Raw genomic sequence first — 25067 nt, forward strand, 5'->3', positions numbered from 1 at the left:
AGAGAGAGACACGCAAACTCCAAATATGCAGCAGGTGTCAGGGGTTGGGATCGAACCCACGACCTCCTGTATCGCAGGCGAGGTATAACTCAAAACTTATTTCGCACCGCACGTAGACAACTGATTGGAGATGTAGTTAACATCTCGCCACCGTTACGAACCTCCCCCATACCTCTCGTTGCCCCCAGCCCCCCGCCCCCACCGCACCTGCAGGATGATGAGGTAAGAAGCGGCGGTCTCGAGGTCTCGCGCCACCAGGCACTCCTCGAACAGCTGCTTGGGGCTGCCCACGGCGGCGAACAGGCAGGGCCACAGCGCCACCTCGGACTTGCGGGCGCAGTGAGCGACCGTGCGCAGGAAGCCCGGGAAGGCCGCCGCGAATTTGGCGAGCGCCGGCAGCAGGGGGTCCGGCACGGGGGAGCGCGCCATCGCCTCCTCCTCGAGCACCGCGTGCAGCGCCGACTCCAGCGCGTGCCGGAAGTACGGCAGCGAGGAGCAGCCGCGCGCCAGCCACACCGCCGCGTCGCCTGCACGCCCACGCAGCGGGGGGGGGACGATGGCGCGGTAAGCGTCGTGCGGTGAACGTCGCCGCACGGCATGCGTAGCGCGGCAGTGCCAGGTGATAAACACCGCGATGATCCGCACGTGCAGGGAGCCAGCCACACCGCCACTCTCCGGCTCTCTCACCGAGATTCCGCGCCAGTAGTCCCCGCAGCACGGCCGGGAGGTAGAGCTGCGACGCTCGCTCCGCCACGCAGAACGGCAGCAGGTCGGCCACGCTGCCGCCGCCGCCGCCGCCCCCCCCCGCGGCCGACGAGGACCCCGGCAGCGTCTCGGTGGTGACCCCCAGTACCAGGCCGTGCTCGGCCAGCACCGTGAGCGGGTAGAGCGCCGGCACGGGGAACGGCAGCATGATGCGGCGCGACATGAACGCGTGCTGGAACACGCTGCCCGCGTGATGCTGCTGCTGCTGGTGCTGCTGCTCCTGGTGGTGGTGGCCGTGGTTGAGGTTGTGGTTGTAGCCGTGAAGGGGGCCGGTGGGCCAGCCGCCGTCCGAGGCGGCCGGCGACAGGGGGAGCCACACCTTCATGCCGGAGCGGCCGCAGCCTAACCACAGCACCTCTGTGGCCGGGCCATGCTGCTGCTGCTGCTGCTGCGGTTGATGTGGTTGTGACCTGGGAGCGGAGTGCCCGGTCGTCCACGTGATCTCCACGCACTCGGCGAGGACCACCGGCGCGCAGAACGACGGCTACGCGGGCGGCAAATGGGGGACGAGACGCCGGCGACACACGGAGACAAGAGTCAATGGTGGGATTGGGGCGACGCCTATCGATGGGGAGGTACGCGTAAGGAGTCAGGAGGGGCAAGGATCAGTGACCGGTTCGGGGCAGGTTAGGGATGGATTAGGGTATTGTTAGTGACCGGCTAGGGGCAGGTTAGGGATGGATTAGGGTATTGTTAGTGACCGGCTAGGGGCAGGTTAGGGATGGATTAGGGTATTGTTAGTGACCGGCTAGGGGCAGGTTAAGGATGGATCAGGGTATTGTTAGTGAGCGGTTAGGGGCAGGTTAAGGATGGATTAGGGTATTGTTAGTGAGCGGTTAGGGGTAGAGTAAGGAATGTGTAGAGGGAGGACGTGCATTAGTAACGGTGGGTTAGAGATTAGAGCGAGCGTTACCAGGAGTGTCAGGGTGGGAAAGGCAGCTTTGTTCAGGGGTGGAAGTCAGCGGGGGAGGGGGTGGTGGGAGGGACGGGGAGGGGGGGATGGCGGCTGGGGGAGGGGGGGTGATTCGCCAGCGGGTGCGTGCGATGCCACGGTGGATGATTCGCCAGCGGGTACGTACGTTCTTGCGTGCGAGGGACGCTGCCGAGGAGGTGGATGAGGAGGTGGATGAGGAGGTGGGATCGTCGCTCACGTCCAGGGGCTGCGGCCCCGAGCGATCTCTCTGCAGCATGAGCAGCTGCCCGGCGACGTTCAGCAGCACGCTGTCTCCCGCACACGCCTACAGAGACAAAGATTACCCCTCCCGTAGCTGTCGAGTCTGTTGGGGCAAGTGCTGTTAGCGAGTAGCAGAACCTACGACGGCCGACGCTACGCACGTTCGGGCCGCCTTTGTGTCCCCAGTGGCGATGTTTACACGATGCACCAAGTACTCATTTGAGGCCTAGCCGACTTAGGGAAGGCCCAGGAACGCTTAAAACAATCGTCACTGGTGTCGGCCGCGAGCTTGGGGCAGCCGGGTTCGTAGCGCAGCGTCGCGCTAACCGCTACACTACCGCTTCCCACACACACACAGACGTACACAAACACACGGACACGCACAGAGGCAAAGACACACACACGGGGGCGACACGCGCGCGGGACACGGGGACTACACCACACCCACCTGCTGTGCGGGCCTCAGGGAGGAGAGCGTCTTCTCAGAGCGCATGCTGGTGAGGGCCACCGACACCACGAGGCCCGGGTGGGGCACGTGGGCCTGCAGGGAGACCCTCTGCAGGGCGCGCAGCGTCACGCCGGGGTGCGGCCTGCAGCCACGCGCAACCCACGAGCAACCACACGCAACCCATGAGCAACCACACGCAAGCCACGAGCAACCACACGCAACCCACGAGCAACCACACGCAACCCACGAGCAACCATGAGATGCAGTAAATAACCACCGTCACGTTTTGGCGTGCCGCCTGCAGCCACAACCCAAGCGCAGCCCACGCGCAATCCACGCACGGACCAGAGCAAACAATCCACCCCCCCACCTCCCCGCCCACCCCCCTCCTCCCCCGCCCCCCACCTCCCCGCCCGCCCCCCCACCTCCCCGCCCGCCCCCCACCTCCCCGCCCGCCCCCACCTCCCCGCCCGCCCCCCACCTCCCGCCCGCCCGCCCCCCACCTCCCCGCCCGCCCCCCTCCTCCCCGCCCGCCCCCCACCTCCCCGCCCGCCCCCGCTCACACGTCGAGGGGGCTGCGCTCCACGCTGTAGACGTGGAGCTGCCGGTCGGAGCAGAAGAGGAGGAGGCGCCCGCGGGAGCCGCCCAGCAGCAGCGGCGGCGCCGGCAGCCGCTGCACGTGGGCGTGCGCGTTGTCCAGGTTGGAGGCGCGCGGATACACACGCAGCTGCGAGGGGGGGGAGGGGGTATCGGTGAGGGGGGGGCGAGGGGCGGGCGGGTCAAATGCAGGGGTCAGACAGTGTAGGGGTTGGTGTGCCGCGCTGCAGAACTCGGCGACCCCGAGTTCCATTCCCGCTCGCGGCCACTAACACCGGTGACGATTATCTGAACCGGCGCTGGGCCTCCCCCCCTAGGTCGACTCGGCCTCAAATAAGTACCTGGCACGGTGTGTACAAAGATCCGCACTTGGGCGTGGTGCCAGTCACCCCACCCACCCCCTCGTGTGGCCGCATTGTCCTTCATAGGTGCTGCGATTACTCGCTAACAGCACTTGCCCACTCAGTATGTTAAGGCTATACGGGAGAGCTTTGCATGTGTACAGAGGTGGGTGTGCGCATGTATAGAGGTTCGTGTGTGCGTGTGTATAGAGGTGTCGGTGCGTGGTGCCACCCACCCCCTCGCGTGGCCGCATTGTCCTTCATAGGTGCCTGCTACTCGCGAAAAGCACTTGCCCCCAAGGGTCTGTTAAGGCTACACGGGGGGATCTTTTGTCTTTGTCGAGGCTCACCTCGTCCTGCCCCTCGGCAAGGTTGTGGCAGGCGGCCACGATGAAGTCCTCCCACCACACCAGGCCGCCCGTCACCGCCATGCTTTGCTCCTACAGGAGGAACCGCGACCCATCACCGCCCGCACCGCCACCATCACCACAGCCACCATCACCACAGCCACCGCCACCATCGCCACAGCCACCGCCACCACAGCCACCGCCACCATCACCACAGCCACCGCCACCATCACCACAGCCCCCGCCACCATCACCACAGCCACCGCCACCATCACCACAGCCACCGCCACCATCACCACAGCCACCGCCACCATCACCACAGCCACCGCCACCATCACCACAGCCACCGCCACCATCACCACAGCCAACGCCACCATCACCACAGCCACCGCCACCATCACCATCACCACAGCCACCGCCACCATCACCACAGCCACCGCCACCATCACCACAGCCACCGCCACCATCACCACAGCCATCGCCACCATCACCACAGCCACCGCCACCATCACCACAGCCACCGCCACCATCACCACAGCCAACGCCACCATCACCACAGCCACCGCCACCATCACCATCACCACAGCCACCGCCACCATCACCACAGCCACCGCCACCATCACCACAGCCACCGCCACCATCACCACAGCCATCGCCACCATCACCACAGCCATCGCCACCATCACCACGGCCAACGCCACCATCACCACAGCCGCCGCCACCATCACCACAGCCACCGCCACCATCACCATCACCACAGCCACCGCCACCATCACCACAGCCACCGCCACCATCACCACAGCCACCGCCACCATCACCACAGCCATCGCCACCATCACCACAGCCAACGCCACCATCACCACAGCCACCGCCACCATCACCACGGCCACCGCCACCATCACCACGGCCAACGCCACCATCACCACAGCCACCGCCACCATCACCACAGCCACCATCACCACAGCCACCGCCACCATCACCACAGCCACCGCCACCATCACCACAGCCACCGCCACCATCGCCACAGCCACCGCCACCATCACCACAGCCACCGCCACCATCACCACAGCCACCGCCACCATCACCACAGCCACCGCCACCATCACCACAGCAACCGCCACCATCACCACAGCAACCGCCACCCATCACCACAGCCACCGCCACCATCACCACAGCCACCGCCACCATCACCACAGCAACCGCCACCATCACAACAGCCACCCCACCACCACCTGCACAGCTACTACCACCGCCATCCGCACCAACACCACCACCGCCATCCGCACCAACACCACCACCCGCACCACCACCACCACCACCTGCAGCACAACCACCACCACACTATCATCACCATCTGCACCACCACTAGGACTACCACTAACTACCAACAGCAGCAACAGCCGCCAGTCGGCACTAAGTGGTGGTGACGTCACCGCGGCGCACGTGCCAAGCTAGGTGCACTCCGAGGCTATCGTGTGAAGTGTCGAAGGCTCGCTGGCTGGTAGGACGTCACAGGACAGACCCAGCAGGTGTCATGGGCTGACCGACCGAGATGACCGGCAGATGGACCACCACCTGTGCCCCCTTACTGTGCCAACAAGAGACCAACTACCACCACCAGCAGCACTTGCTAGCACTATACCACCACCAGCAATATTACCACTATCAATACTAGCACACAACCACCACCATCACCACGAACGCCATCATCGTTACCAGCACCGCCAGCACTTGGGCAGACGAAGCGTGGACTCCCGGCGACGCGTTACCCCGGCGGGCGCGGTTACCGTGGCAGCGAGGCTAACCTGGGTGATGTTGCCGAAGAGCTTCCACTTGCGGGTGTAGAGCGAGTAGTGGGCGAGTCCGGCACGGCCCGACACGGCCACGCACTGGCCCTGGGCGTCCATAGCGGCGTGCTGTCACCACGGCACGGGCGCGCACGGCATTACCACACGGCACTGACGCAGTCTCACGGCATGGCAATCTTGCGGCATAGCACAACAGAGATGTGGTGCGTGTGTGTGTGTGGTGCGCGTGGATTGTGTGGTGTGGTGCGTGTGTGTGGTGCGCGTGGACAGTGTGGTGTGGTGCGTGTGGTAAGTGTGCCGAGCTGGCGTTCACAAGTGCTACTCGCTAACAACAGTCTGTTAAGGAAGGCAATACGGGGGACCCTGCGGTGCGTTTGCGGTGCGTGTGGTGTATGCGGTGCACATGTGTGGTGTGTGTAGTGTATGGTGTGTAATGTGTGGTGCGTGTGCTGTATGCGGTGCATTTTCTGTGGTGCGTGGTGCGTATGCGGTGCATGTGTGTGGTGCGTGTGGGGTGTGTGTAGTGCGTGGTGTGTATGCGATGCGTGTGGTACGTGTGTGTGATAAGTGTGGTGCGTGGTGTATATGCAGTGCGTTGGTGCGTGTGGTGTTGGTGTGGTGTGTGTGTGTGGTGCGGTGTGTATGCGGTGCGTGTGGGGTGTGTGTAGTGCGTGGTATGTATGCGATGCGTGTGGTGCATGGTGTGTGGTGCGGTGTGTATGCGGTGCGTGTGTGTGGGGTGTGTGTGTGTGTGTGGGGTGTGTGTGTGTGGTGCGTGGTGTGTATGCGGTGCGTGTGTGTGGGGTGTGTGTGTGTGTGTGGGGTGTGTGTGTATGCGGTGTGTGTATGCGGTGTGTGTATGCGGTGCGTGTGTGTGGGGTGTGTGTAGTGCGTGGAGCGTGCTTATAGTAGCCACTCACCCGAATGGGCCAGTTGTTGTCCAGGTAAGAGTTGTGGATCTGAGAGGCGACACGCACGCACAGACAAGAAGGGTCGCCCGTTACAGCCTTCAAACAGACGGTTGTGGGGTCTGTGCGCGTGTGGAACTTCGTTCACGAGTGGCGAAGCGTCGTGAAAGGTGGTGCATCGTAGTGGTCCACGTTCATGCAGATTGGATTGTGGTGGTTTACGGTAGAATATGGTGGATCATGGTGGAGCGTGGTTGAAAGGTGTTGGATCATGGTGGGGTGTCATGGTTCACGGTGGAGCATGGTGGAGCGTCGTGAAAGTTGAAGCATCATTGTGTAGCATGGTGGATCACGGTGGAGCGACGTGAAAGGTGGAGCGTAGCGGCGGTGTAGTGGATGCGTGGCTGCACCCCCCGGCGTCCACCGCCCCCTCACCTGCACTATGTGCCAGTGTCTGTGTCCCAGTAGGAAGGGGGGGCTTGGAGTGTGAGGCCTGGACGTGGGGGGCTCTCCACAGCTCAGGTAGAGCCGATCGTCGCCCTGCAGCAACACCTGCTCCTGATTGCTCTTTGGTGGAGGGAGGGGAATGGGGGAAGAAAGGTAGGGGGTGGGGAGAGGTGGGTTGTGGGTAGGTAGGGAGGGGGCAGAATTTCAACGATTTAAAACACATTTTTTTTTTTAACCAGGTAAGGTCTCTCTCTCTCTCTCTCTCTCCCCGTGGTCGCGTGGATTTTTTTCCCTCCGGGATCCTCCGGTGTTTCCCCCCTCCACATTTACAGAATCAACGCGTTTTAGAGTTACGAGGCCGCTGCTATAAATTCCCACAAGATAATGATGATAATGATATAGTTAAAAAAATTTACCCGTAAAAACAAAGTTTTTCACTATAAATCCTTTATATGCGTGGTGGCTAGAGTCCTCTCGTCCTCTGGCTTGAGATGGCTGCCACCTATGGGGCAGATGATTGCATGCCACCATTAAGCAATTGGTAATTAAATTTTTTTTTTTTTTTCCTAAAAAGTGTAACATTTAGGAAAAACATTTTCACGAAAATTAATTGTCACGCACAACGAGTCTGTGTGCAAAATGTCAGCTCGATTGGATCACGGGAAGTGGGTTAAAAAACGACTGAAAGATTTGCACGGTCGTAAGCAAGCAAGCAAGCAAGTGAACTTAATATAAAGGATTTAAAAAAAGTTTTGGCTTATGACGACAATGACGACAGCGACAAGGTGACGACTGTGACTCACCACACACGGGTGCAGGGCCAGCGCACTCTTCACAAAGTGCAGGATCAGCAGCTCCGCCTGGTACCCACAATCCTCTTTACTTCCTGCCCCGTCGCTGACGTCACTTCCTGCGTCAGGGGGCGGCGTGAGCACCCACAGGGTGTAACCCTCAGGGCCCCAGCTCTGCAAGATCGCCGTCATCGGCAACATCGTCATCATAATCAGCAACATCATCAGCAACATCATCATCAACAACATCATCATCATTTTTAACAGATAAGGCCTACCGAGCTAAAATAGCTCTTTTTCAGAAGCGATCTGGCTATCACAAATGATATCTCCACGAAGCGGCTCATCGTCACGTGGAAATTTATAGCAGCCAAATACTCTGAGCGCACGTCAATTCTAAATGTGGAAGGAAAAATCCACGCGACCACAGGAAAAGAGACACGCAAACTCCAAATATACAGCAGCAGGCATCGTCAGGGTCGGGATCGAACCCATGACCTCCTGTACACCAGGCGAGGTAGTTAACATCTCCTAGCCACCGTGATGATGATGATAAGAGACACGCAAACTCCAAATATACAGCAGCAGGCATTGTCAGGGTCGGGATCGAACCCATGACCTCCTGTATACCACGCGAGGTAGTTAACATCTCCTAGCCACCGTGATGATGATGATAAGAGACACGCAAACTCCAAATATACAGCAGCAGGCATTGTCAGGGTCGGGATCGAACCCATGACCTCCTGTATACCACGCGAGGTAGTTAACATCTCCTAGCCACCGTGATGATGATGAGAGAGAGAGACACGCAAACTCCAAATATACAGCAGCAGGCATTGTCAGGGTCGGGATCGAACCCACGACATCCTATACACCAGGCGAGGTAGTTAACATCTCCTAGCCACCATGATGATGATAATAAGAGACACGCAAACTCCAAATATACAGTAGGCATTGTCAGGGTCGGGATCGAACCCATGACCTCCTGTATACCACGCGAGGTAGTTAACATCTCCTAGCCACCGTGATGATGATAAGAGACACGCAAACTCCAAATATACAGCAGCAGGCATTGTCAGGGTCGGGATCGAACCCATGACCTCCTGTATACCACGCGAGGTAGTTAACATCTCCTAGCCACCGTGATGATGATGAGAGAGAGACACGCAAACTCCAAATATACAGCAGCAGGCATTGTCAGGGTCGGGATCGAACCCACGACATCCTATACACCAGGCGAGGTAGTTAACATCTCCTAGCCACCATGATGATGATAATAAGAGACACGCAAACTCCAAATATACAGTAGGCATTGTCAGGGTCGGGATCGAACCCATGACCTCCTGTATACCACGCGAGGTAGTTAACATCTCCTAGCCACCGTGATGATGATAAGAGACACGCAAACTCCAAATATACAGCAGCAGGCATTGTCAGGGTCGGGATCGAACCCATGACCTCCTGTATACCACGCGAGGTAGTTAACATCTCCTAGCCACCGTGATGATGATGATAAGAGACACGTAAACTCCAAATATACAGTAGGCATTGTCAGGGTCGGGATCGAACCCACGACCTCCTGTACACCAGGCGAAGTAGTTAACATCTTGCCACCAGGGAGCCTGGTGGCAAGAAAGTTGTTGTGGCTTGCGTTGGCCATGTCTGACTCACCATAGAGCTGATTTTTAATGGTTCTTTCCGGCTTCCATCGGGATGGAATCTACAAGACACAAACACAAGCATCATCACCACCACCACCAAAGATGAAGACAAAGATCCCCCGTGTAGCATTAACAGACTTGTTAGGGCAAGTGTTGTTAGCGAGTCGCTGGTACGGCGCCAGAGGGGGTGGGTGGCCAGCACAACAACAGGTACTCATTTTAGGCTGAGTTGACCTAGGGGAGGCCCAGGACCGGATTAGATAATCGTCACTGGTGTTGGCCATGAGCGGGAACCAATTCTGGGTCGCTGTGTTCGTAGCACAGCGCGCTAACCGCTGCACCACCACTCCCCACATCACCACCACCAAGACCACCATTATCAACATCGCAAACACCATGAAAATTGCTATCGTCAAAAGAAGTGACTTTGGCAGTATTGCCGATGGATTTAATTGTGGTGGTAGTGCTGGTGGTACTGGTAATGGTAACAATGCTGGCAGTGCTGGTAATGGTAACAGTGCTGGTGGTGGTGCTTCTGGTAGTGCTGCTGGTGGTGTTGGTAATGGTAACAGTGCTGGTAGTGCTGGCGGTAGTGCTAGTAGTACTTGTAGTGCTGGTGGTGCTGTTGGTAGTGCTAGTTGTGCTAGTAGTGCTGGTAGTGCTGCTGGTAGTGCTGGTGGTGGTGCTGGTGCTGGTGGTGCTGGTGGTGGTGGTGCTGGTAGTGCTGGTGGTGCTGCGGGTAGTGCTGCTGGTAGTGCTGTTGGTAGTGCTAGTTGTGCCAGTAGTGCTGCTTGTGGTGCTGGTAGTGTTGGTAATGCTGCTGGTGGTGCTGCTGCTGGTGCTGCTGGTGCTGCTGGTGCTGCTGGTGCTGCTGGTGGTGCTGCTGGTGGTGCTGGCGGTGCGGGAGGTGGTGTCGGGCAGCCCACCCGAAGTCGGCAGCGAGGGTGCACAGCAGCGGCGCTCCGAAGGCGCTCCACGCCGAGAGGCCTCCACGCTCCCAGCTCAGCACGAGCACCGTCCAGTCGGGACTCCAGCGCACGTTCTGCACGGCGCCCGTCCGCTTGCACATGTCTGTCCCATCCGCCACGACGCCGATGCCACCGCCACAGCCACACAAAGACAAAGATTCCCCCCCCCCCCCCGTATAGCTTTAACAGGCTGTTGGGGCAAGTGCTGTTAAAGCGAGCAGCAGCAGCAGCTAGGCTGGCACTGCGGCACACGAGAGGTTGTGGGTGGTCAGCACCACGTCCGGCCGCATTGGCCTCATCTGAGGCAGCCATTGCCACAACCGCACAAAGACCCCCTGTATAGTATTAACAGATTGTTTGAGCGAGTGCTGTGAGCGAGCGGCAGCAGCTGTGAAGGCCGGCACGGCACACGAGGCCGTAGGTGGGTGGGTGGCACCACGGCCGACCGGCCGCCTTTGTCTCCCCCAGTGGCAATGTTTTACTAAGCACTGCACCAGGTTACTCATTCGAGGCCGATTCGTCCTAGGGGAGGCCCAGGACCGGTTCAGGTGTTGGCCAAGAGCGGGGATTCGAACTCGGGTCTACGATGACTTAAGAGCTTTATTAGCTCATCGGATTCCACCTCTGGTTTCCAGTTTTAGTTTTTAAAATTCTGATTCTTGATTCCACGGCCCCAAGTGGACCAACAGGCCGCCAGGCACGGTTCAAGTTCAAGTTCATTTATTAGGTGTAGCCCTGTGAGCCATTCGGCTCTTGAATCGGGTGCAACCACAACAAACAAAAAACTAAAACATGAACAAGAAAACATCTTAAAGTGACTATGTGACTAAGTGCAAACATAAAATCCAAGAAAAGACAGAAAAATATTGCAGAAAAAAATCACCGTACACCAACGCTGTGTGCAAAAATCTCAGTGGGATGCAAGTCAAACAACAACAACAACCACAAGACTACTTAGATTAAGGCCATCAGTCTAACTCTGTACTACAACAAACAAACATGGCTAAACCAATACACTTTTCGCCCCCTTTCTCACCGGGGTAGTCTTTGGCCGTGAGCTCCAGCCGATGGGACAGCTGCAGCGCCCCGGCCACCGTGTCCATGGCGTAGACCAGCACGCAGCCACTGCAGCGCGCACAGACACAAAGGTGACCCCCCACCAACCTTCCATATAATCAAAACCAACCACCGCCACCACCACCACTCAACACTCACGTAAGGTTGGTTTAACACGTCGGTTGTTGCGACCAATATCCATAGCATAGGTTTTTTTTGGGTGATATCGCACTCAGACTGTAAATGTTGTGTAATTCCTCTCCAACACACTAGTGCTGTACTAGTAACGAATTGGCACGTTCCGTTCACGTGACAAACCTTACTAATTGGCCGTGTCGGGTGGTGGCGGGTTTAACGACAATTTATATATTTACGCGATCTAACCCAAAAAAAACTGTATCATGGATAAGTAATGTCGAATCGAGGTTTTTTTGGCTTCGACTGCGTAAGCTATAAATACTTCATTCAAACCACCACCAACTCAGGGATCTTCCGTGCTGGGTCTTTCCAACAAGGTGAACGACCCTTGGGACGAGCTTCGTGGACGATCGAACCCCAAGGTGACAGACCCGACGCAGAATCGGAGGTTGGCTGCTGCCAGAGGTCGCAAACGGATTTTGATTCCTTACCCGTACCCGGCCGCACCAGGATCGCAAATGGGTACCCGTACCCGGCCGGGTACAGGCACTCGTTCCCTACCCGTACCCGTAACCTACCCGTACCCTACCCGAAATGAGTGTCAAACGGTGACTCACCAGTGACCCACGGCCTACCCGTACCCGGCCGCACCAGGGTCGCAAATGGGTACCCGTACCCGGCCGGGTACGGGTAGCCGGGTATCGCGTAGGGTACGGGTATCGGGTACCCGGTTGCGACCTCTGGCTGCTGCTATGACGACGACTACGCCACCAGGGGGCGGCACGAGACCAGGCCGAGGGCCGTGACGTCACCTGCGGCAGCCGAAGGCGAGCAGGCGGTACTTGTTGTTGGCGGCCACACAGCTCCCGTCCGCCACGTCGGGCGCCCACACGCCCAGCACCTGCTGCTCGCACGGGACAGTTGACGGGAGAGTTGACGGGAGAGTTGACGGGACAGTTGACGGGAGAGTGAGCGAGCGGACGAAGCGGACGAGCAAACGATCGCAGCGGCGGGCAAAGCGAGCAGTTGAGCGCACGCGCAAGCTATTTGGGGTACAGTGAGCCGGCGGGGCAGGGACGGGGGCAGGTGGGCGAGCGGGCGACAACGACCGGGCGAGCGTGCGATAATCAATCGGGTCAAGCGAACGCGGACGGACAACCGAGCGGATGGGCGAGCGGATGGGCGAGCGGATGGGCGAGCGATGGGCGAGCGATGCCTCACGTCCGTGCAGGAGTCGGCGGCGGTGATGAAGCCGGCGCGTCCGTCGGAGAGGACCACCGCAAAGCCACCGAGCGTCTGGCAGAAGGCCATGTCCCGCACGCTCACTGGGCGCGGCGGCAGCGGCGCTCCTGGTTGCGGGAGAGACAAAGACGAAGGGGGGGGTGTCCCACCACCGTGTCGCCTGAACAGACCTTTCACGTCGCTCCACTGTGATCCACCATACTCCACCATGAACCACCACGATCCACCATGATCCACCATGATCCACCACACTCCACCATGAACCACCATACTCCACCATACTCCACCACGCTCCACTACACTCCACCATGATCCACCACACTCCACCATGATCCACCACGCTCCACCACACTCCACCACGATCCACCATACTCCACCACAATCCACCCAACAAGACCCTGGACCACCACGCTCCACCATGATCCACCATACTCCACCATGAACCACCACGATCCACCATGATCCACCATGATCCACCACACTCCACCACGATCCACCATGAACCACCATGATCCACCACACTCCACCATACTCCACCACGTTCCACCATACTCCACCACACTCCACCATACTCCACCACAATCCACCCAACAAGACCCTGGACCACCACGCTCCACCATGATCCACCACACTCCACCATACTCCACCATACTCCACCACAATCCACCCTACAAGACCCTAGACCACTACGCTCCACCATGATGCACCACCTTTCACGACGCTCCACCTCTCGTGAACAATGTTCCACACACACACACACGGGCGACCCTTCTGTGCGTGCGTGTCGCCTCTCAGATCCACGACTCTTACCTGGACAACAACTCGCTACTACAAGCACACACCACACACTACACACACCACGCACTACACACACCACATACACAGCACATACTCCACGCGCACACCAACTACAAAGATCCCCCGTGTAGCGTTAACAGACTGTTGGGGCAAGTGCTGTTAGCGAGTAGCAGCAGCACCAATGCAGGCCGGTACTGTGGCACACGAGGGGGTGGGTCGCCAGTACCACGCCCGGCCGTCTTTGTCTCCCCAGTGGCGATGTTTACTCCACACGTCACGCATTCATGAGCCTCTTTAAAGGCCATCTTGTGACATGGCCATCATGAGCCCGTTGATGGAGAGGTGGACACCCAGACCCAGGGCTCGAACTCAGTCTCTCAAATGTGCTGGTTTCAGCGACGATGCCAGTAAGCAGGTGACCCCGTGACCCCGCGAACCACCGCAACCCTCCATCATCGCCGAGCTCACCGGCAGCCGACTGGAGGTCGACCGCAAAGGGCACAGTGCAAAGGTCGAGCGCCTTCCTCCCATTGGTCAACCCGTCCCAGCGCAGATGGTGCAGCTTGCCATCCGTTGTCGTGGCAATGATGTCATCGGGCAGTGAGATGAGGCTATGAGGAGGGGAAGAGAGGGAGGAGAGGGAGGTAGGTGAGGGGGGTAGATGATCGATGAGGGAGGGAGGGAGAAGGGTTACAGAAGAGATAGGAGACATCTGGCCAGTGTGGAAGAGTAGGCCAAATACCCTCGAAGAAGAAAGGCTCTCTCTCGTACAGGCGTATCTGCCAGCAGGGGCGCAAGCGAGCAATTGCAGTGCTGTGTCCGTACCTTCACCTGCGCGTGCGCGCAGAGACATTTGTAACACACAGGGGTGCGTTAACAAACTAAAGCTGTTGAGTTGTTGTTGTTGTTGTCGTGATCGGAAAGGCCGGGCGGAGTGCCCCCGCCGAACCCGGACGCCCGCGCCGCGTGAAGCGGCAGCTGTGGCCGGAGGGTGAAGCCACTTCAGTCGAGAGAGAGCCTCTCAATCACTCACCCACTGCTCGATCCCCCGCGACTCTTGTGTACACATGTATGTTGAGCTTCGTACGGTGCGAACAAAGTTCACACCCTACGTAGCCAACTGCGCTAATCAGAGGAGAAGTGTTGAGTCTGTGGGCAGTGTTGAGTCTGTGAGCAGTGTTGAGTCTATGGGCAGTGTTGAGTCTATGGGCAGTGTTGAGTCTGTGAGCAGTGTTGAGTCTATGGGCAGTGTTGAGTCTATGGGCAGTGTTGAGTCTATGGGCAGTGTTGAGTCTATGGTGCAGTGTTGACTCTATGGGCAGTGTTGAGTCTATGGTGCAGTGTTGACTCTATGGGCAGTATTGAGTCTATGGGCAGTGTTGAGACTGAGCAGTGTTGAGTCTATGGGGCAGTGTTGAGTCTATGGGCAGTGTTGAGTCTATGGGCAGTGATGAGTCTATGGGCAGTGTTGAGTCTACGGTGCAGTGTTGACTCTATGGGCAGTATTGAGTCTATGGTGCAGTGCTGAGTCTATGGGCAGTGTTGAGTCTATGGTGCAGTGTTGAGTCTATGGGCAGTGTTGAGTCTATGGTGCAGTGTTGAGTCTATGGGCAGTATTGAGTCTATGGGCAGTGTTGAGTCTACGGGCAGTGTTGAGTCCACGGGCAGTGTTGAGTCTACGGGCAGTGTTGAGTCTACGGGCAGTATGTGTGTTGAACTTTTTTCGCATCATACGTAGCCAACCGTGCTGATCGGAGGTGCGGGGAAAGGAAGACAAACTAAAGACAAAAAGTAGTGAAAAGAAATGAGTTTAACACGTAGGCTTTCGCGACCAATATCATTCATAATACAGGTTTTTTTTGGGTTAGATCGCGTAAATATATAGATGTGTCATTAAACCCGCCACCATCCGACACAGCCAAACAAGTAAGGTTCGTCACGTAAACAGAACGTGCCAATTCATTACTAGTACAGCACACCGGTGTGTTGGAGAGCCAAGCCACAATATCTATTTACAATTTGAGTACGACGCTTCGACAAGAATTACAACTGGCTTCAGTAAAACTACAGTAAAACCTTGGATTGCGAGCATAATTCGTTCTGGAAATGTGTTTGTAATCCAAAGCCCTCGTATATCAGTTGTGATCACGTGACGCTTGGCAGACAAAGCTTATACGTACACTCGTATTGCAAGACCTCACTCGTTTATCAAATTAATATTTTTTTTTTTAAATGTCTCGTCTTGCAAAACACTCGCAGACCAAGTTACTCGCAATCCAAGGTTGTACTGTAGTTGTAATTACTGGCACGTTCTGTTCACGTAACAAACCTTACTAATTGGCTGTGTCGGGTGGTGGCGGGTTTAACGACGCATTTATATATTTACACGATCTAACCCAAAACAGCTGTATTATGAATAAAGAAATGAGTTTGTCAATCGAGATGGTTTAAAAGTGCATCATAGCTCCAGTGGCTTCCTAATCAGAAGGAAGAGCGTTCCAGACGGCCGCAGAAGCGCATGCAGTGACCATCTCTGTTCGATGGTCAGTCAAAGGCCAATGCTGCTACGAGGATGAACGACGTGCGCGTGATGATGGCTGATGCTCCTTGATGAGACCAGCAAGATACTGCGACTCATTTGTGGCAGGCAAATTATGAAAGGGGCTTTGATGTTGAAGGTGAGGCACATCTTGCGTTGATGGGTGTTAATGCCAATGGTGGCCTTGTTGCAATTGGTATTGACAGGTGGTGTTAAGTGTTGATGATGTTGCTGGTGACGGTAATGACGGTGGCGGTGTTGATGATGACGGTGGCGGTGTTGATGATGATGGTGCTGACGACGGTAATGACAGTGGCGGTGTTGATGAGGACGGTGGCGGTGTTGATGACGGTGCTGACGACAGTGTTGATGAGGACGGTGGCGGTGTTGATGATGACGGTGGCGGTGTTGATGATGACGGTGCTGACGACGGTAATGACAGTGGCGGTGTTGATGAGGACGGTGGCGGTGTTGATGATGACGGTGGCGATTGTGATGAGGACGGTGGCGGTGTTGATGATGACGGTGCTGACGACGGTGTTGACGGTGGCGGTGTTGATGATGACGGTGGCGGTGTTGATGATGATGGTGGCGGTGTTGATGATGGCGGTGGACGCACCAGGAGATGGAGGCCTGGATGTCGAGCACACGGCCGAGCTCCAGGGACAGCGCCGGCACGCGCTGCTCGTCCTTGTAGCCCGGGACGCCCCTCCGCACCGGGCTGCCCCTGCCGGAATCACAAAGACAAAGGTTCCCACCGTATAGCCTTGAACAGACTGTTGGGGCAAGTGCCGTTAGCGAGGAGCACCTATGGAGGCCGACACGGCACACGACGGGGTGGGTGGCCAGCACCACGCCCGGCAACCCGATGTCTCCCCCTCGCCATGGCGATGTTTACACATCACACCAGGTACTCATTGAGGCTGAGTCGACCTAGGGGAGGCTCCAGGTTCGGAAAATTAATCGTCACCGATGTTGGCCGTGAGCGGGAATCAGACTCGGGTCACCGGGTTGGTAGTGAAGTCTGCTCACCAGTGTGTCACCGCTCCCCACACTCACAGACAGATACACAAACACACACTCAGGGCACACAACAACAAGAACCCCCACTTAGCAGACTGTTGGGGCTGTTCGCGAGTAGCACCTATGAAGAATGGCACGGCACATGAGGGGATGGGTGACCAGTACCACGCCCGGCCGCCATTGTCTCTCTCGTGGCAATGCTTTTTACACTGCACCACACACACACAATCAGCTCACACACACGCCTACACACACACACAATCAGCTCACACACACGCCTACACACACACGCACACAGACCTGTGGTCGACAGCCAGGTAGAGGCTGTTCTCCTCCCCTCCCACCAGCAGCACGTCGAACAGCAGCACATAGCCCCGTCCCGTCTGCAGCAGAGCGCACAGAGTACACACAAAGCGCACACACACAGCACACAGACCACACACACAGACGGCATACCGGCACAGCACACACACAGCACACAGACCACACACACAGCACACAGACCACACACACAGCACACAGACCACACACACAGCACACAGACCACACACACAAACGGCATACCGGCACAGCACACACGCAGCACACAAGAGATGTCAATACGATTACAATGTGGATCGCAGGGCAACCTAAACGCAATGCTCTGGTACAATAGAAGAGCGAGCATATTTACTTCAGAGGTATTTCGCCTGGGGCACTGGCACATGATCGTCATCGCAACTCAGTGGGGGGGTATGGGCGGGGGGTGGGATCAGGGAGGATGGGCGGCGAGATGCAGGGAGCAGCGGTGGCTAGGAGATGTTCACGAGCTCTCTTGGTATGCAGGAGGTCGTGGGTTCGATCCTGATTCTGACGATGCCTGCTGCTGTATACTTGGAGTTTGCATGTCTCTCTCATCATCATCACGGTGGCTGGGAGATGTTAACTACCTCGCCTGGTATGGAGGAGTTCATGGGTTCGATCCCGACACTGACGATGCCTGCTGCTGTATATTTGGAGTTTGTGGTATCTCTCTCTCTCATCATCATCACCACGGTGGATAGATGTTAACTACCTCGCCTGGTATACAGGAGGTCGTGGGTTCGATCCCGACCCTGACGATGCCTGCTGCTGCTGTATATTTGTAGTTTGCGTGTGTCTCTCGCTTCCCGTGATCGCACGGATATTTTTTTTCCTCCGGGTCCTCCAGTGCTTCCCCTCCACGTTTAGACTCGACGTCATGCGTTTAGAGTATTTGGCTGCTGCTATGAATTTCATAATCAGAATATGTATTTATAGTGGAGGAATCCGATGAACCTATGAAGCGCTATTTCACACATCTACAATAGGTGCATGGGGTCAAAAAGTAACAAATTCCACGTGATAAGCCACTTCGTTGAGCTATCATTTGTGATGGTGAGGTCACTTATAAAAAAGAGCTCTATGCAGCGAACCCCTCTTAACGAGCACCCTGTTAACGACGAATCCCTTAACGACGTGCCTCCATGGAGCCCAATGTGTAGTGTAGTTTATAGGAGTGTAGTGTATAGTGTAGTGTATCGTAGTGTAGTGTATAGTAGTGTAGTGTATAGTAGTGTAGTGTATAGTGTAGTGTATAGTGTAGTGTATAGTGTAGTGTATAGTGTAGTGTATAGTGTAGTGTATCGTAGTGTAGTGTGTAGTAGTGTATAGTAGTGTAGTGTATAGTGTAGTGTATAGTGTAGTGTATCGTAGTGTAGTGTATAGTGTAGTGTATAGTGTAGTGTATAGTGTAGTGTATCGTAGTGTAGTGTAGTAGTGTAGTAGTGTAGTGTATAGTGTAGTGTATAGTAGTGTAGTGTATCGTAGTGTAGTGTATCGTAGTGTAGTGTATAGTGTAGTGTTATCGTAGTGTAGTGTATAGTGTAGTGTATAGTGTAGTGTATAGTGTAGTGTAGTGTGTAGTAGTGTATAGTAGTGTAGTGTATAGTGTAGTGTATAGTGTAGTGTATCGTAGTGTAGTGTATAGTGTAGTGTATCGTAGTGTAGTGTATAGTGTAGTGTATAGTGTAGTGTATCGTAGTGTAGTGTATAGTGTAGTGTATAGTGTAGTGTATCGTAGTGTAGTGTGTTAGTAGGTAGTAGTATAGTGTAGTGTATAGTGTAGTGTATAGTGTAGTGTATAGTGTAGGTATAGTGTAGTGTATCGTAGTGTAGTGTATAGTGTAGTGTATCGTAGTGTAGTGTATAGTGTAGTGTATAGTGTAGTGTATCTTAGTGTAGTGTGTAGTAGTGTATAGTAGTGTAGTGTATAGTGTAGTGTATAGTGTAGTGTATAGTGTAGTGTATCGTAGTGTAGTGTATAGTGTAGTGTATCGTAGTGTAGTGTATAGTGTAGTGTATCGTAGTGTAGGGTATAGTGTAGTGTATCGTAGTGTAGTGTATAGTAGTGTAGTGTATAGTAGTGTAGTGTATAGTGTAGTGTATAGTAGTGGTGTATAGTATATAGTGTAGTGTATAGTGTAGTGTATAGTAGTGGTGTATAGTGTAGTGTATACTGTAGTGTATCGTAGTGTAGGGTATAGTGTAGTGTATCGTAGTGTAGTGTATAGTAGTGTAGTGTATAGTAGTGTAGTGTATAGTGTAGTGTATAGTAGTGGTGTATAGTATATAGTGTAGTGTATAGTGTAGTGTATAGTAGTGGTGTATAGTGTAGTGTATACTGTAGTGTATAGTAGTGTAGTGTATAGTGTAGTGGATAGTGGTGTAGTGTATAGTAGTGTAGTGTATAGTAGTGTAGTGTATAGTGTAGTGTATAGTAGTGTAGTGTATAGTATATAGTGTAGTGTATAGTGTAGTGTATAGTAGTGGTGTATAGTGTAGTGTATACTGTAGTGTATAGTAGTGTAGTGTATAGTGTAGTGGATAGTGGTGTAGTGCCCCCATAGAGCCCAATGTGTTCGCTTACAGACCATTCCCCTGTTAACGACGGGCTGTTGTAGGTACAGTAAATATGAATTAATGCATCGATTAACCACGTTTATTTTAATAGAATGTGTTTATAATGTTGCTAGTATCTTTATCTATTAATATCCATTGCTTAAATAATATAAACTACGTTTTTCTGGGTGAAAAATGGGTCACTTTCGATGCTATCGGAACGAATTAAGCCTTTAACGCGTATTTCCTATGCTCGCTTAACGACCAAGTCGCTTAACGACCGGTATCGTGGAACCAATTACCGTCGTTAAGAGGGGGTTCTCTACTGTATAGCTCGGCGAGCCTTTACCTGATAACAAAAATTACATAAAATAAAGTTTAACTTTCAATAGCTCATAGTTTGTGTCCCCGCAGTGCCAACCACGATACGCCCACCAGGCTCCACTAGCCAGCCGGCGGGGCAGGCCATCAAGCGGGTGGAGCGAGACCCGGGGAACGCTTCTCTTACGCGATCAACATCTGCGTGCCACAAGGCCGTGCTGGCGTTGCCACGATAGGGGTACGGGGGGCGGGGGGCGGGGGGCGAGGGGGGTACACCGGGGGGGGGAGGGCAATAACCGCGGACGTGTCACAGCGGAGGAGGAAACCGGGCGCAGGGAATTTGCCGAGGCGTTGAGGGAAATTGCCGCGGAATTTATCCAGCAGTGGATAGATGACGGTCGGCGACGACATCGACGACGGAGGAGAGGGGGGGGCGACCTCACCGTCACGGCGATGCAGCTGCTGTCCACCTTCCACGCCGCTCGCTCGTACGCGCCCAGCTGAGCGAGCGCCTTGAGGGACGAGCGCCGGCTCACGACCAACACGCTGGGCTGAGGGGGCAAGGGGGGCACGTGGCGGGGACGGGAAGGAGAGCAACGTCGTTAGGGACATCAGCAGACAATATCGGCAGACAATAGGGCGCCACGGTGGCGAGATGTTAACTACCTCGCCTGGTATGCAGGAGGTTGTGGTTACGATCGCAACCGTGCCTCCTGCAGTATATTCGGAGTGTGTCTCTCTCTCTCTCCCCGTGGTCACGTGGATTTTTCTCCGGCTCCTCCGATTTTCCCTCCACGTTTAGAATCAACGTCACGCACTTACAGTATTTGTCTGCTGTAATTTTTCACTCGATATGCCACTTTATTGAGCTATCATTTGTGATAGCCAAGTCACTTACGAAAAAAGAAGTTTAAGTTTAGTTTATATCGACGTGGCGCAACAATATTGTACCGGACCAGATGTGACCCACGATGTCATCTGAAACTTTTAACCAAGTTCCAGGGTATCATGAACCCCACAAGACAAGAGAAACCCCCCTGTGAACAGGACCACCATGAACCCCACAAGGGACCCCCCCCCCTGTGAACACGACCACCATGAACCCCACAAGGGACCCCCCCCCCCTGTGAACACGACCACCATGAACCCCACAAGGGACCCCCCCCCCCTGTGAACACGACCACCATGAACCCCACAAGAGACCCCCCCTGTGAACACGACCACCATGAACCCCACAAGAGACCCCCCCTGTGAACACGACCACCATGAACCCCACAAGGGACCCCCCCTGTGAACACGACCACCATGAACCCCACAAGGGACCCCCCCTGTGAACACGACCACCATGAACCCCACAAGGGACCCCCCCCCTGTGAACACGACCACCATGAACCCCACAAGGGACCCCCCCCCCTGTGAACACGACCACCATGAACCCCACAAGGGACCCCCCCCCCTGTGAACACGACCACCATGAACCCCACAAGGGACCCCCCCCCTGTGAACACGACCACCATGAACCCCACAAGGGACCCCCCCCTGTGAACACGACCACCATGAACCCCACAAGGGACCCCCCCCCCTGTGAACACGACCACCATGAACCCCACAAGGGACCCCCCCCCTGTGAACACGACCACCATGAACCCCACAAGGGACCCCCCCCCCTGTGAACACGACCACCATGAACCCCACAAGGGACCCCCCCCCTGTGAACACGACCACCATGAACCCCACAAGGGACCCCCCCCCCCTGTGAACACGACCACCATGAACCCCACAAGGGACCCCCCCTGTGAACACTACCACCATGAACCCCACAAGGGACCCCCCCCTGTGAACACGACCACCATGAACCCCACAAGAGACCCCCCCCTGTGAACACGACCACCATGAACCCCACAAGGGACCCCCCCTGTGAACACTACCACCATGAACCCCACAAGGGACCCCCCCCTGTGAACACCACCATCATGAACCCCACAAGAGACCCCCCCCCCGTGAACACGACCACCATGAACCCCACAAGAGACCCCCCCCCTGTGAACACCACCACCATGAACCCCACAAGAGACCCCCCCCCTGTGAACACGACCACCATGAACCCCACAAGGGACCCCCCCCCCTGTGAACACGACCACCATGAACCCCACAAGGGACCCCCCCCCTGTGAACACGACCACCATGAACCCCACAAGGGACCCCCCCTGTGAACACTACCACCATGAACCCCACAAGGGACCCCCCCCTGTGAACACGACCACCATGAACCCCACAAGAGACCCCCCCCCTGTGAACACGACCACCATGAACCCCACAAGGGACCCCCCCTGTGAACACTACCACCATGAACCCCACAAGGGACCCCCCCCCTGTGAACACCACCATCATGAACCCCACAAGAGACCCCCCCCCTGTGAACACGACCACCATGAACCCCACAAGGGACCCCCCCCCGTGAACACGACCACCATGAACCCCCCAAGAGACCCCCCCCCCCTGTGAACACCACCACCATGAACCCCACAGAAGACCCCCCCCCTGTGAACACCACCATCATGAACCCCACAAGAGACCCCCCCCCTGTGAAGACGACCACCATGAACCCCACAAGGGACCCCCCCCCGTGAACACGACCACCATGAACCCCACAAGAGACCCCCCCCCTGTGAACACCACCACCATGAACCCCACAAGAGACCACCCCCCTGTGAACACCACCATCATGAACCCCACAAGGGACCCCCCCCCCCTGTGAACACCACCACCATGAACCCCACAAGGGACCCCCCCCCCCTGTGAACACGACCACCATGAACCCCACAAGGGACCCCCCCCCCTGTGAACACGACCATCATGAACCCCACAAGGGACCCCCCCCCTGTGAACACCACCATCATGAACCCCACAAGGGACCCCCCCCCGTGAACACGACCACCATGAACCCCACAAGAGACCCCCCCCCCTGTGAACACCACCACCATGAACCCCACAAGAGACCCCCCCCCTGTGAACACCACCATCATGAACCCCACAAGGGACCCCCCCCCCTGTGAACACCACCACCATGAACCCCACAAGGGACCCCCCCCCCTGTGAACACGACCACCATGAACCCCACAAGGGACCCCCCCCTGTGAACACGACCATCATGAACCCCACAAGGGACCCCCCCCCTGTGAACACGACCACCATGAACCCCACAAGGGACCCCCCCCCCGTGAACACGACCACCATGAACCCCACAAGAGACCCCCCCCCTGTGAACACCACCACCATGAACCCCACAAGAGACCCCCCCCCCTGTGAACACCACCATCATGAACCCCACAAGGGACCCCCCCCCCCCTGTGAACACCACCACCATGAACCCCACAAGGGACCCCCCCCCCCCTGTGAACACGACCACCATGAACCCCACAAGGGACCCCCCCCTGTGAACACGACCATCATGAACCCCACAAGGGACCCCCCCCCTGTGAACACCACCATCATGAACCCCACAAGGGACCCCCCCCCCTGTAAACACGACCATCATGAACCCCACAAGGGACCCCCCCCCCCCTGTGAACACCACCCCCATGACCCCCACAAGAAACCCCCCCCCCCTGTGAACACGACCACCATGAACCCCACAAGGGACCCCCCCCCCCTGTGAACACGACCATCATGAACCCCACAAGGGACCCCCCCCTGTGAACACGACCACCATGAACCCCACAAGGGACCCCCCCCCCCTGTGAACAAGGGACCCCCCCCCTGTGAACACGACCACCATGAACCCCACAAGGGACCCCCCCCCCCCCCTGTGAACACGACCACCATGAACCCCACAAGGGACCCCCCCCCCCCTGTGAACACGACCATCATGAACCCCACAAGAGACCCCCCCCCCCTGTGAACACGACCACCATGAACCCCACAAGGGACCCCCCCCCCCCTGTGAACACGACCACCCACCATGAACCCCACAAGGGACCCCCCCCCCCTGTGAACACGACCACCATGAACCCCACAAGGGACCCCCCCCCCCTGTGAACACGACCACCATGAACCCCACAAGAGACCCCCCCCCTGTGAACACGACCATCATGAACCCCACAAGGGACCCCCCCCCCCTGTGAACACCACCACCATGAACCCCACAAGGGACCCCCCCCCCCCCTGTGAACACGACCATCATGAACCCCACAAGGGACCCCCCCCCCCCGTGAACACGACCACCATGAACCCCACAAGGGACCCCCCCCCTGTGAACACGACCATCATGAACCCCACAAGGGACCCCCCCCCTGTGAACACCACCACCATGAACCCCACAAGAGACCCCCCCCCTGTGAACACGACCACCATGAACCCCACAAGGGACCCCCCCCCCTGTGAACACCACCACCATGAACCCCACAAGAGACCCCCCCCCTGTGAACACCACCACCATGAACCCCACAAGGGACCCCCCCCCTGTGAACACGACCACCATGAACCCCACAAGAGACCCCCCCCCCTGTGAACACGACCACCATGAACCCCACAAGAGACCCCCCCCCCCCTGTGAACACGACCATCATGAACCCCACAAGGGACCCCCCCCCTGTGAACACGACCATCATGAACCCCACAAGGGACCCCCCCCCCCTGTGAACACGACCATCATGAACCCCACAAGGGACCCCCCCCCCTGTGAACACGACCACCATGAACCCCACAAGAGACCCCCCCCTGTGAACACGACCACCATGAACCCCACAAGGGACCCCCCCTGTGAACACGACCACCATGAACCCCACAAGGGACCCC

At 56.6% G+C, this 25067-nt stretch overlaps 1 protein-coding gene across 1 annotated transcript in view; it reads right to left on the reverse strand.

Moving 5' to 3' along the window:
• RIC1 (RIC1 homolog, RAB6A GEF complex partner 1) overlaps positions 1 to 25067 on the reverse strand; it is a 55571-nt gene that overhangs the window by 11532 nt on the left and 18972 nt on the right. The window contains exons 2-20 of the mRNA XM_061557856.1: positions 20714 to 20821; positions 17352 to 17434; positions 16648 to 16755; positions 13958 to 14100; positions 12671 to 12798; positions 12262 to 12353; positions 11292 to 11380; positions 10214 to 10358; positions 9298 to 9346; positions 7639 to 7800; positions 6824 to 6955; positions 6401 to 6439; positions 5478 to 5588; positions 3676 to 3765; positions 2951 to 3114; positions 2388 to 2529; positions 1845 to 2003; positions 688 to 1249; positions 208 to 527 (exon numbers count right to left, since the gene is read on the reverse strand). Of these exons, the coding sequence (XP_061413840.1) occupies positions 208 to 527; positions 688 to 1249; positions 1845 to 2003; positions 2388 to 2529; positions 2951 to 3114; positions 3676 to 3765; positions 5478 to 5588; positions 6401 to 6439; positions 6824 to 6955; positions 7639 to 7800; positions 9298 to 9346; positions 10214 to 10358; positions 11292 to 11380; positions 12262 to 12353; positions 12671 to 12798; positions 13958 to 14100; positions 16648 to 16755; positions 17352 to 17434; positions 20714 to 20821 (2826 nt within the window). The remainder of the gene's footprint in view (positions 1 to 207; positions 528 to 687; positions 1250 to 1844; positions 2004 to 2387; positions 2530 to 2950; positions 3115 to 3675; positions 3766 to 5477; positions 5589 to 6400; positions 6440 to 6823; positions 6956 to 7638; positions 7801 to 9297; positions 9347 to 10213; positions 10359 to 11291; positions 11381 to 12261; positions 12354 to 12670; positions 12799 to 13957; positions 14101 to 16647; positions 16756 to 17351; positions 17435 to 20713; positions 20822 to 25067) is intronic.

The sequence above is a fragment of the Lethenteron reissneri genome, chromosome 24 (assembly GCF_015708825.2).
Source record: "Lethenteron reissneri isolate LAM-NWPU_2019-01 chromosome 24, ASM1570882v1, whole genome shotgun sequence".
In the NCBI taxonomy this organism is placed as follows: Eukaryota; Metazoa; Chordata; class Hyperoartia; order Petromyzontiformes; family Petromyzontidae; genus Lethenteron; species Lethenteron reissneri.